Here is a 13,714-nt window from a genome sequence, read left to right on the forward strand (position 1 = left end):
AGGAAAACTTGTATTTAGCCAGAGAGAAACTTTTTCAAAGTACTGGTTTCTGGGGTTTGAATTCTGAAATTTGTCAACCAGGTTCATTGAAGTCTTCTCCCATTTTGCCATTTGTAACATTAGTTTTGGAGCAGGACAGGTGAGTATTTGTATGGTGCATGTGAGTATGGTTTTGGTTCAAGTCATTAAACAGGCTGAAGCCAGTAAGTTGTTGCTGTAAAGAACTGAGACTGGCACTGGAAACTCTGTTAACATCAAGTCGGATTGGCAGTTGGTAACTTACACGTGACCCAGGCTGAGAAAATCAAAACTAGCTTTCTGTGGTGAACATCCCTGTTAGTGTGGTACATCATGGAGGTGAAGGATGTTCTCATCCTGTGGATATATTTACTTGATTTCACACAGGACCAAAAAGAAAAAAGTCCTGCTTTCTTTTTTTCTGACTATATCAAATAAATAAAAGCTATGTATAATAACTTGTAATGTAAAAATTTAGCTGGGCAATTCATTGACTTAATGGCACTTGAATTTGTGTTAAATACAGGCTTTTCTCTCTTGTACACAACTGTAGGACGGAATAGATGCTACAAAATAAATTCAAGTTCTAACCTGTCAGAAAAATCTTATATGTTAAAGTTAGAATCAGAGAGACTGTGTTTTCTTTTATCTTCAGAATTCAATGAGAGCTACAGTGGAATTGCATGAAGGTAAGAAAGAAGCCTATCCATCGATCAAAACCTTAGTCACTTTGGGGAAAGAAGATCTATCTATTAAGGTAAATGCCTGAAAACAAGACACATTGCAAACCTGCTAGGTTTAGAGTAGAACGACTTAATTTGAAAAAGCAAATTAATTATATCACCTGCTTCATATTCATTAGGACAGAATATTTTCAGTTGGGAAAGACCGACAAGGAGCATCTTGTCCAACTGCCTGACCACTTCAGGGCTGACTAGTAGCCAAAGCATGTTTGTTAGAGGCAGTGTCCATATGCATCTTGGTTACTGACAGACTTGGGCCATTGACCATCTCTCCAGGAAACCTGTTCTGCTCTTTCACTGCCCTTCCCATACCGAAATGCTTCCTGATGCCCACTCTAAACCTCCCCTGTTGCTGCAGCTTAGAACTGTTCCCACATGTCCCATTGCTGGATCCAGGGAGATGAGATCAGCATCTCCCTCCCAGTTCCCCTCCTCAGGAAGCTGTAGACCATGGTAAGGTCACTCCCATGGTCTACTACTTTTTCCAAACTCCCATGGTCTACTACTTTTTCCTACTTTTCTCCAAACCAGACAGCCCCAAAGTCCCTAACTGCTCCTTCAGTTAATTTCTAAAGTAATTTAGATAATGCTTCTTGATGTTTTGTGTGGTTTTTTCAGAACCTAATGTTTAAAACTCTTCAATTTTCATTCCTTAGATAAGTGACAAAGGTGGAGGTGTACCTCTAAGAAAAATAGACAGATTGTTTAACTACATGTACTCTACAGCACCCAGGCCCAGTCTGGAGCCCTCAAGGGCTGTGCCTTTGGTAAGCAATTCCAATATGTATTTAAATGTCCCTTTGCAATACTCTGATTTCACATTGCCCTTCACTGTAATCTCCTGGATCAGGTTTTCCATTGAGGAAATGCTTGATCATTAGCAAGACTTTCCAGGTAGAACAGGAGAAAATTAATTCTGTTATCACTTAGTCTACAGAATAGAAAATTACTTTGCTTTGTCTTAACATTACATTCTTGGAAACAAGCATAAAAAATCTGCACTAGCATAGTATTTTCACAGGTTAATGGGCAGGATCATGAGTGCGATATTACTGAGCAGGTGAATGACCTAATGAGCTCTTCTTTGATGTATAAATTACTCTTAATCTAAGTTTCCTATCATAAATGGATTAAAAAGCTGGGCCACACTGCTCAGCACTTGAGAAGCACCTTCTGGCAGTGCACAAGCTTATACTCAAGCTTAAAGATAATTTTTGTCAAAGTTATGGACTTAAACACATCAAAAAACATTCCCTATCTTGCATATGGTATGAACATATTTGGTATATTCCTATTTATTTGGAAATATCTTCTGTGATATTCCTTTCTCAGATGCATCAGGGCCATATTTCAAATAAAAAAATACTTCCCCATAGTTTCTTTTAGGCAGGGAAATTATTTCAGTGTTGAATGTGTAGATTCTTTTAGCAAGGATGATTTAAAAAAATATTAAAGTACTATTTCTAAATTGTTTTATTAAATTGCATATTGGCTCATTGTGATGAAAATTGTATTGCCACTGTTCCACTTGACTGGTCTCAGTAAGTGCATTAATACAGATACTGTATTTTGCCTCTTCCTATCTCTGTTGCTTCTGATGCAATTCTTTATCTATAAGCCTGTTGAGAAGTTGATTATCTAAGAAATTTCCTTTCCCTGCTTAGGCACATTCTCATCTAGCATGTTCCTCAGTAGTTGTTTTTTTTCTCCCCTACTGATACTTCTGTGTTTCAAGTGCCTTCAGATGAATAATGGGGCAGAGAATGGATCGCAGGATCATCAAGAATGGAAGTGACCTCCCAGGATTGAGTTCAGTCTTTAACCAAGCACCACCATGTGAATTTAACCACAGCACCACGTGCCATGTCCAGTTGTTTCCTAATGGTTCCAGGGATGGTGACTGACTCCAGTACTTCCCTGGCCGGCCAGTTTCAATTCTTGACAATCCTTTCAGTAAAGAAATTCTTCCTGGTGTTCAACCTGAACATCCCTGACACAGCTTGGGGCTGTTCCCTCTTGTCCACATGACTATTTTGGATATAAAATATTTAACAGTGAACTGAGGGTAAAATCAGTTCAGTGTAGCAGGAACAGGGCCTGCAAGGCCTCCGTGGCAGTCACTTGCCTAAGAGAGGAAATGCCTGGTCATGATGACTGGACCTAGGAAGCCCCTGTCCTGCCTTGGGACCCTCGTTATCTCTCTGTAGGACCATAGGTCACTTTCACCTCGACCCTTAGTATTGGACTGTTTTCCAAAACCCACGTCCCCTAAATAAAACCCCATTTCTGCACTGTTCAGCAGAAGAGCTGTCACTGGGACCCTTTGCAGAAGCTACCAATAAAGACACCTCTGTGGAACCTCATATAGCGCTTCTCTCTCTCCTTGCATCTGCCGAAGGCACTTAGCAAACAGAGAGCTGATCTCACTGAAGAGCTGATCTCACTAAAGATTGCCTGTGGCTGGGAGCCTGCCTGGGACACCTGGACAGGTTGTGCTTAGCAGGACTTTGCTATTCAGACACCTACTGCAGCTGGGGTCGGAGGGACTCCAAGAACCCCCTGCCCTAACAAAAGTTCAGAGTGACTCAGAGGTAATAAATTTCCTCTGAGCTTATGAGCAGAAAGTCTTTATGGTGCTGCCTTGGTCCACAGTGGGTACAATTGTGGCATGGCAGTGCATTGTAATGGGTTACCCCTCTGCACTGTGGGAGGTATGTAACATAGTCCGGTATCTGCACTACTTGGTACTGATCCTTCACAGCTCCTACCTCTATAGCACATCTCGGTCTTATGTTTCAAACTTCTGCTTTTTCATAGAAAATCTTCTTGAATGTGGTGAGAGGCAACAGGCCTTAATTCAAATATAAGCTTTTTTCTTTGTCACAAATGGTAGAATCTCTCTTGATGCATAATCTGCCTTTGTTCTGTCTGACTTTTGATCAGCAATTTACCCTATCAGTCTACAAGGATTTCCTGAAACTTGTTCTCAGGATAAACTTATACCTTGATTACCAGTTGTATTCACTATTAAACTGTCTCTTCCTTTGTGGCTCTGATTGTAAAATGTGTTCATCGTAGGACCGACGCTATTCTTTTTTCTTTTTTTCAGTGCATCTTTAGCAATGCATTGCTATATTTACTTCCTCATCTTCAAAACTGCTTACTTTGATTCTGTGGCATTTATCTTTGGTATTCTTCTGTGTCCCATTTTCAGGCTCTATTTTCCTTTCCCAGTCTATGCCACTGTAGTCAAACCTACAAAGGATCCCCCTCTCTTGTGAGTCTGGCAGCTTTTGTCCTGTGAGTCTGACCAATGCCTGCACAAGACTGAAAGTTGAGAAAAGCTGTTCAGCTCTGTTATTTATATATGTGTGCAGAAAGAAGAAAGTCAGAAACTCTGTGCCAAATCTTGCCACTAACAGGAACAAGGACTTAGCAGTGAAATTTGACATGTTATGTGTTATGGCCCAGATCCAGTTATAAAACAATTATGCAGTGCTTTGTGTGTCAGTCTGGAAATAAAAATCCTTCAGCAGAAAGGTTCCACATAAATCCTCTCTGATGTCCATGCAGAAGGAGCCTCTTTAGTGACAAAGACCAAGCCACTAAAGAATTATAGTGCTGCAGAAGGCTGGTAGGGTGTCATCCTTGACTTAGGTAATATTCTGAGCTAAGCTGGGGTGAAGTGTAAACAGACATATTTTTCTGTTCTAACATTTTTCCCCGTTGTTATATGATGCCCTGTGTAGTTTATGAAACATTCATGGAATTGGGCAGTGGAAGAGAGGTATCCTTCTGTTGATTGGGGAAAATTTTTGCTCCATTTTGCAAATGTTGTTTAAATCCTGCTGAGAAACCTTGTAACCATGGCAGCATTCATATTCTAGTGGGTTTTAGGTTCATCTGCACTGCACACAGAGTTCAGATTAAAACACATGGTCATGTTTGATGATTGTAGGTTTTCTTAGGGAATTTAATGGTTCTCTCTCTGACAGCATCTGTTTATAGTAGGAGAAACCTGGCTTAAATTAGTTTTAATTAAAATCTAATTGATGCTAGTAACACAGAAATGTAATAACTTGCTTTTTGTTAAATGCATACCATAACATTTAATGATAAATTTGCTCTAAGGAGTTCTCCTTTCTCAAGGCAGATGTGCCATCACAGACTGTTCTGTCCCCTAGATCAAGCACAAATCTATGTAGTAAACATCACTTGTTAATTGTCTTTTGCAAAATAGACCCTTGGCAAGGCCAGGATTTAACAAGGTACCCATCTGGGGGCTCTTGTCTCTGTAATTCTTGTAAGTTACCTGGTTTGGACAGCACCCTAAAGGCAGTGCACAGAGAGGCTGACAGGAAATGTTTGAAAGAGGGCTGTAGGAAATAATAATGTGGGCTAGCACAGAGCATAAAGGAACAGGAGACAAACCAAAGTTGGCTTTTAGGGAGGGGTAGTTCTGGAGTGAGGAAAGTATAAAGTGTTTTCAGTATTGTTTGATACTGCCCTTTACTTGAGCTGGTCTTTGGGGTATGGACTGTCCACAAGTTGCCTTTTGGTTGCTGTGCTTTATAATTTCTGTAATATATTTATTGTCCAGTCTCCAGAAGAGGAAGTCAACTTTTGACTTTTTTTTAGTTCTTTTAAAGACAGCCAAATCAAATTTTTAGAGATTAAGAAAGAAATGTCTGAAGTTTTCAAGGCCAAGTGTTTGAAAGTCATGCATATGTCTCTAGTGGGAGATGAAACTTCTCTTTGAGAAATTTAGAACATGGTGTTGGGAGAAGTGCAGCTAAACAACTGTTTTAACTGTGTTAATGGATACTAATAGCTGTGACAGGCAGTGTGAAAATAGCATATTTGGCATTCCAGTATCTCATTTAGAAGAACTAAGTGAGCAACTGTAAACCAATTGTAATATTAAATTTAGAATTCTGTGAAAACATGGGGAAAATGGCTTAAAGATATTGTAGTAGATGACAGCAAGAGAATTTGTGATGGACACTGTACTACAAGTTCTTTAATGTTCGTTTTTCCCTCAAGGGATTTCCTATAAAGTGATACCACATATTAGCTGTACATAATGCTTGCAAATCCTTCTTAGCATTCTCTTTTTTGTATCATTTTAGGCCTTTGTTTATAAAATTCAGGGCATGTTTATCACTTTCTGTCAGGTTGCTTTTGTAGAAATATTATTGTGGAATGAATTTATTGGTTTTCTGAAAGCTTCAAGTGTCTATTTTTTCTTGTAGTCCACCCATACTACCTTGCCTTGTAAATGTTTGGGGTTTTTTCCCCAAATGCTTGTGTGTTTCGAATAGTTCCTTTATTGCACTTGATAGTCCTGGAAAATTCAGGTGGGATTTGGGTGCATAACCAGCCATTGTGGTTCTCAGTACACAGCCAGTTATCTGAAAGAGTCATGTGTTGAGCAAAATCTTACTGCCTGGCTCCAGTGAGAGAGACTTGAAGGGTTTTCTTACAACTTTATTGACAGAGAGGGTTGGAAGAGATGCCATGTGATTGATCATGTAGCAGGCATGGTTATGAATGTTAGTTTTCTCAATTTAAAGTCTAAACTTTGTACCCATCAAGTCTATTATGCTTTGAAAATTGTGTCGACTGTGCTGCATCTCAGTCCTCAGGAGATCATTCAATGCTGTGGAATCCTCATCTTTTGTTAAACAGAGAGGATAATTTGCCTTCTATTAGTCTGTGTGTTCCTCTGCAGGACTCTGCTGATCTCTGTGGCATCAGCAGTCACTTAATAGTGTGACCTAGATGAAGTAGACTAGAGATGTCCCTGGCATTCTTGTGTAGTCTCTGAAGTCTGGAGACATTTGAGAGAACAATTGCAGGCTTGGGAGAGAAAAATGTGCTGTGAAAACTCTGATTTTTTCCAAAGAAAGAATGAAATACTACAGCAATGGTCCTCACAGTGAGGAAGCTGTGTAGAGCATTGGCTTGCTTTGCTGGTTGCCAGCAGCTTGTCTGGTATGCTGCACCTGCCTGCCTCTGAGAAAGTGCAAATGGAAAAGGGACTTCTAGCAAAGGACTCAGCCTTTTTTTGTACTAAAAACTAATGTACAGGAAAAAAGGAGTTTGCTCAAAAGGCTGAATATGGGCTTAGAGTATAAGCTGAGAAATGAAGTAAAGCTTCAAAAAGAATTTGATACAAATCTAATGTTTAGGTATCCTCTCTTGTAAATTAATGCAGAGATCTTTTGCATTTTTTTAAAACTTTTCTCTCTTATTTTTGCAGGCTGGGTTTGGCTATGGATTGCCAATTTCTCGTCTGTATGCGAGGTACTTTCAAGGTGACCTTAAACTCTACTCGATGGAAGGCGTGGGTTCAGATGCTGTTATTTATTTGAAGGTATGAATTTCACCCTTCTATAAACTAATAATGCAGTGCAGATTGTTTGTAGCAGGTTCTCTTCACTCTTCAGCTTGTTTTCAAATTTCTTTTTGCTGTCCTTGACACTTTTACCTAAACCCCAAGATTAGTATATATAATTGGCACTAACACTAGTTAGTTTGATTTTTTTTTTCCAGTCCCTGTGTTGGATTGTTGCATTTTGTTAATCTGTCATAAGTTGTGAATCTTTCAAGAGCTATGATATGAGATTATTTTGGTTAATGCTTTTTGATTGTAAATTTTGGCCACAATAGAAATGACAAGGCTATTGGCCAGCTCCTGACTAGTAAATGTGTTCTATTCTATTCTATGCAGTTCTTGATGCAATAGACTGTATTGATCCTGTTGTCATTTTTTGAGACAGCCCAGGCTACTCAGGGGCTAAAGGCTGATACTGCTTGAATTCCATCAGGGAGTTAAAAGAACAGAATGTATAGCTTGTGTAGGTTGTTGGCTTGGCACTGTCACTGTGCCCTCCTGTACATAGCAAGTGAGTTGAAGACTCCTCTGCTTCTGATAGGTTTGATCCTCTGCATGTGTGTGTGGAGGAAAACTGTCTGGCCTTTCTCAGAGGAAAAAGGTGGCCCAGGGCACTGAACTGGGTCAGCCTCCACAGGTCAGTGTGCTGGCAGAGCCCAAGTGCATTGGGGAGGAGAAGTGTTGGAGTAGCTGTCTGCTTTATGGCAGTGACAAATCGCACTAAAATGTTTCTGACCAAGAATCTTTTTCTTGCTATCTGTGTAGACGCCACTCTCTGGAAAGAAGGGCAGTATTTTTCAATGCTATTATTTTCTTTTAACTTTGACTGGGACTTTGAGTATAACTAGTAACTAGTCACAGCTCAATTATTTTTAAAGTAGTGCTGTGACATGTAACACTGGGATAACTGTGACACTTGTTGGGTACAGAAGTTGTAACTGTAGAACTTCCCAGAGTATCACCTTGCTCTGTATCTCCAGTGATACCTAACCATCGCTTTTGTTTTTCCATAGGCCCTTTCAAGTGAATCATTTGAAAGACTTCCTGTTTTTAATAAGTCAGCATGGCGGCACTACAAGACCACACCTGAAGCAGATGACTGGAGCAATCCTAGCAGTGAACCAAGGGATGCTTCTAAATACAAAGCTAATCGATAATTTGCCACCTTTTGTCTCTGTTGGAGATGACCTCTGCATTCAGTATAAAGTCTCTGCTTTGTTCCAAAATCCTTCAAACCACAGTAGCTAATTACTTCCAAACAAAGACCTGATCAGGGCATTAAAAAATACTAAGAACAAAGTGATGATTGGGACTTGCAGGAAGGCACTGAGCACGTTTGGTATGTGAATCCTGTGTACTTCACCAGAATATGCTTGGTTGCTTCAGTCATGCATTGACAGAAGGGATCGCACTGTGATTGCACTTAGGAACACAATGTTGTAACAAAAAGATACTATTTGAAGTGGCCAGTTCTTATTCCAGTGTAAGGATTGGTAAGATGTGCAGAACCCCTAAGTGGTGAATAGTATCTTGCACAGCAATATGGTGTAAGAGAAAAATTCTAACATAGTTAAACGTGTGCTTCATGCAGCATTTGTATTGCACAGTGTCACCCTAAGAGAAAATCCCTTTGAGCTCTTCAGATCTTATCTCTAGTGAGTTTATAAATGCATAGTTCTAAAAAGGGTTGTGCAGCTTTAAACTGATGCTTTCTCCAAATTCCCAAACCCATTTGTCATGTGCATACAAAAGTTGTGTTGTTATAAGACGGTAGGACTTAAACTCTTTGGTATGCAACAATGATTTTCTTGACGCAGAAATGCATTTCTATGAATTTTTCCTTGTTTTGAGGAAAGCTCCTAAGTAGTTAGATCATCTCTTCATACAAGAAATTCTGTCAATACAGGGACGGGGTAATTCATGTTCTTATTTGCTTATCATTTTAGGGGAATTGGGGAGGGGAGAGAAATGCTGAGAGGCCAGACAGCCAGTTATACAAATGAATTTGCCTTAAGAGTGTTGGTTGTTTGAAACCTTATTAGTTTAAAACCTGTAAATAGTTTGCAAAGTTATTTATACATTCAATGTCTGACTGCAGTCTGGCAATCTAAATTTGTAGTGTATATAAAGATGTTGTACACCAGCCTTTGGAACCTGTTATTGGTCTAAGTACATGAAACTGGAAATACAGTAGAAATGGGAGGGACAAAATGTGGCCAGTACCTGGTTTAAGTTAAAAAATATCAAAGATGAAAAAAATCCAAGTATTTTCCCCTTAAATTTATCATAAGGGTAATTGCTGACTATTAGAAAACTGTTCTTCACAAAGTCTTTGCCAAATGCTGTTTCTGATATTATGGTCTTTCAGAAAAACCTGTGAAATTTAGAAGCTCTAGTGATATATTAGCTGTGGCAATAAAGGAGATGAGTTGTAAGCAGCTCTGATGCACCCTCAGTTTCTCTTAGGTGTTTTGATATTTTTTGGAAAGATAATAGAGATTTTAGCATGGAAAAATGAAACTTGTTTACTAAAGTTGTGGGGGAACTGTCCCTTTTGTCCTCCCAGTATTTATTTTTATAAAGAACTGATTTATTAGGGAAATGCTGAGAAATTCCTAGGTATTTTAAAAAAAGAAAACCAATCTTAGTTTGATTTTACAATAGTACTTTGCACTTCATAGTACATCTCACTGAAGGATTATAAAGTACTTTGAGCAATAAACTCCATAGAGCCCCATTTCTGAGGAGTCAAAGTTCTTGCCTTGCCTGTTGCAGTGAGTTCCCCAGCTTGTGTGGCAGTGGATGAGCTCCCAGGGCTCGAGAGCCCGTGGCTGTTCCTCACACAGGGACTGGGATCAGGCCCGTGGGAGCACTGGCTCCTTGTCTCCATGGGCTGCTGCCCTTCCCTGCGGATCAGGTGGCAGCAGGGCAGCTGCTGAAGGCTCTCCCTGTGCTCAGCTGGGCAGTGCTGCCCTCAGAGCCCCCTCTGCCGGAGGCAGGAAGAGGAGGGGGCTGATGGGGCCCTCCCGTTCCCAAACTGGACTCGTTGGGCCCTGGCCAGAGGATCTTGGCCGGGCATGGTGAGGTGTGACATGGGTGGCCTCCAGAGCAGCAGCTTCCCAGCACTGCAGGCACTGCTGCAGAGAAGGCAGCTTGTTATTGAAGCAATACAGCTGTGGTGAAACCAGGGGAATGGTTTGACTGAAACATTGGTTGCAAGTCACATCTACTAAAATTCAGTCATTTAGCTTCTGGCCCCACCTGTAACTTCAAACTGTTTTTAAAATTATTTCCTGTTGCCTATGTTTTATAGTAATTGCAGAGGAGATTTTGCGTAAAGATAGAAACCTGTGATGAAACTAATATTTCCTCGGTTGCATGTGGTCAGTTTTTTATAGAACATTACCCAAAACATTCCAAGGAATAAGGTAGTCTGCTTAAGAAACTTGAGTTTCAGCTTTTGTTAGAAATTGTATGTTGAAGTAGTAAATCCTGACCTGGTACTTGTTTTTGGCTGTCTCCTATACATGATGAGGAGAGGGACAGAAAGCAAAGGAAGGATGCTGACACACTGGACTTGTTTTCCTGTAGGCCATGGGAGCCATGGGATGCAAACCATGGAAACTGAACAAAAGCTGAAGTTACCGTGGAGGAGGTTATGCTGTGTTAGTGATGTCACTTGATCCACAAAAGCAACTGGCTGCTTACAGGACTGGAGTGCTCCAGTACCTGAAAACTGAACTCCCCTGAAATGACACCCATTTCCAAGAACCCTGAGCTTGTACAAACACCTCAAAACAGCAGGCTGGAGCACAAGAAATTCATTTTCTTTCCATTTCCCAAGGTCTTTATTGGGGGCATTACAATGAATACAGGAGAGAGCTTTTCTTCTCTCCAACCTTGTCCAGGCAGCCTGGGCTTTAGTGGCAATCCCACCTGTGCCATCAATTGTTCCCCACTCATTGGCCCTTTGTCATGTTTCTACATAGGGGTATTAGTCTGAAAACTTTTAGGAAGCAGCAACAGCAGACCTTCAATTAGGAGAGGGTTTTTCAATGGCTGTGCCTGAAAAATGACCAAGGGTGGGTTTTCAGTATGGCTGGTTTAACTACAGATACTGTTTTTTTCAGTTACTTCTACCTTTGATTGGAATCACTTATAACTGTATTTTAATGTCTTGGGGCTGTTATTTCCAAACTTTCTGATGATACACAAGTATATTTCCTTTTTATGAATTTCAGAGTTATGGCCTGCTGATGTCATTGCAACCTGCTTGTCTTGACTTACAGGACACAGAAATACAAAAAAGTTTTCAATGAAAATGTTCCTTACCTGTTGTGTTTATGATTAACAAACTGAACAAGAGAAGTTTGCTCCTTGATTCTTCCTGAAAATTTACAGACAACTTCTGTTTGTTATAGTGTAACAAATACTTTACTTTTTGTCCATTGTACATTTTTCTGATGTATGTGTCTTGAATGTAATTTTATTAATCCTCTGCCTAGTTTAATATTAATAGAAGTCTCTCCAAATCATGTACATATGCTCCCTGCTTCTCTAGGCCTTGTTTCAAGGCAACAAGGGGTCTTTCAGAGTTCACATTTGATGAGAAAAATTCAGAAGACACCAAAATGCTTATTTTGCAACTCAGGTGCAGTCTTTGCCTGTGTAATTGACTATGATGACCTAGGAGAGCACAGAGAAAGTCTTTGTCCTGCTGCAGTCTGTGCTACCTCTTGGGCAGTGTTTAAAGCAGGTCCATTGGCACATGCTTAAAGAACATGGATATTAATCATAGTGTTCTTGGAAAACTCAGGCTACATTTTGGCCATGAAAGGCTGCATTTACTGCTACAACTGGGTAGCATTCTTTTCTTTGTCCTCAGTAGCATTTGCTTTGAAACAGCTGTTCACTTTCTCCAAGAAGTGAGCAAGAGTGATCTTTAGTGCAATCTCCTGTTCACCTCCACCCTGATGTAGTATTTAAGGTGATATCTTGACCTCATTGACAAGGAAGAGGTTTTCTCCCTCCTCACCTTATTAATGGGTACCTCTAGATCCTTATGTGTGAGGTGCTGCAAACATGGTCAGATTCATGGAAATAATTCTGTAGAAAACAACCTTAATGTTCAGTGTTAGTATTTATCTTGAGGATAACATGCCCCATTGTACAGTGTTCCCTTTCCTTGCTTGTTTTCAGGTTGCTGTGGTTTCTGGTAGCTCTTCCTTGCTTCTTCCTGGCATCCACACCTGTCTGTGGATTCACATATGTAAATGTGCTTTTGCTGAAGTTAAGAGAATATGATGGCACATGACAGAACAAAGTGTTACTGACTCAGAGGTTGAGTTTGTTCACAAATGAGGAAAGTAGCTATAACTTGTGTAGTGACTTCAGGGCTGAGTCTTGCAAATACTTGCACAAGTCACCAGTGTATGAGAGGAATGCCACTCAAATGTTCTCAGGATCAGGACTCAGGCTGTTGATATTAATTTGAAACAGTGAAGATTTGTGTAATTGAAGTGGCTTTCTAATTAAAGATAAATAAGAAAATTTAAAGTTCATGTGCTTTAATTGAAGCATTATGTTGCCTTAAAAGTCCTCAGAAATCAGCATAGTGAACTTGTTTGCTTCTTAAATCTGGAGGGGTTTTCAGGTGGTACTAGAAGGATTGATGAGTGTATGATAATTCTGACATTGTCCTTCTGGTGTTAATTGCTTTATTGAATTTTCCCTTTGAGCTGAATACTGCCAGGAGGTGTTGGACACAGTCCTTTGAAATGCACACCCTCTGCAGGTCACATCTGGCAGAGGCAGGTTGCAGGCAGTGCCCTGGATGCTCTGGGCACTGCAGCAGGGATTGTCCTCAGGGACCTGCAGGCTGGCTCAGTTCACATGGAGCTGTGCTGACCCTGCACTGGCATGTGATGAGTTTGTCATGTGGGTGGAAGTTAAATCCCTTTGTCCCCAGGGTAGGTACAGGACAGCTCTTCCTGGTGAGCTGCTCTGTGTTGCACCTGGCATCCACGAGGGAAAGTGGTCTTGTGGTGCCTTTCCTCTGAGGTGGCATTGTTTGAATCTACTAAACCTGTAATGGAGGGGTGAGAAGGTATTTTTTCATGAGATGACTCGGCGATATTTTAAATTTATTTTTGAATCTTATATTTGTCTTGTTTCTAGCCTATTACCTGTGTATTTGACTTGTGTATACTCTTATTTTCCTTTTTTCTTTCCACAGTTGACAAATAAAATTACATAAAAACTACATGTTGGCATTTTTAAGGGACTGGTTTGGTTTCACACAATATGGAGCTCAGTTTGTGATTTGGCAGTCTAAGGTCAGTTTCTCACATGCCTACAGAGGAGCACCCTCAGACGGCTCACTTGGGAGCTCAAGAGGAATTTTAGGATATGAGCAGCTTTTGGGTTTGGGTTTTTTCCTGCTCTATAAACCTCCCAAAAGCTAATTCTCAGATTGTTCTTGACAGCCAAAATAGCTGTTATAAACAGATATATAACACCCAAGACTTCTACCTTGAAATTTCTTCAGTGTCCCATA

General features: G+C 40.3%; 1 protein-coding gene across 5 annotated transcripts in view; it reads left to right on the forward strand.

The window, feature by feature from the left end:
* Nucleotides 1–9,895, forward strand: part of PDK3 (pyruvate dehydrogenase kinase 3) — a 51,376-nt gene extending 41,481 nt beyond the window's left edge. For 4 of the 5 annotated variants that reach the window (XM_030234271.2, XM_050979603.1, XM_050979610.1 and 1 more), the window contains 4 exons: nucleotides 674–775; nucleotides 1,418–1,528; nucleotides 7,024–7,137; nucleotides 8,172–9,895. In XM_030234271.2, coding sequence (XP_030090131.1) covers nucleotides 674–775; nucleotides 1,418–1,528; nucleotides 7,024–7,137; nucleotides 8,172–8,315 — 471 coding nt within the window. In that variant the 3' untranslated portion in view covers nucleotides 8,316–9,895. The remainder of the gene's footprint in view (nucleotides 1–673; nucleotides 776–1,417; nucleotides 1,529–7,023; nucleotides 7,138–8,171) is intronic. The other variant, XM_050979615.1, reaches the window with a different exon arrangement.
* The last annotated feature ends 3,819 nt before the right edge of the window (nucleotides 9,896–13,714 follow it).

This window comes from Serinus canaria, chromosome 1 (genome assembly GCF_022539315.1).
Source record: "Serinus canaria isolate serCan28SL12 chromosome 1, serCan2020, whole genome shotgun sequence".
NCBI classification, from domain to species: domain Eukaryota; kingdom Metazoa; phylum Chordata; class Aves; order Passeriformes; family Fringillidae; genus Serinus; species Serinus canaria.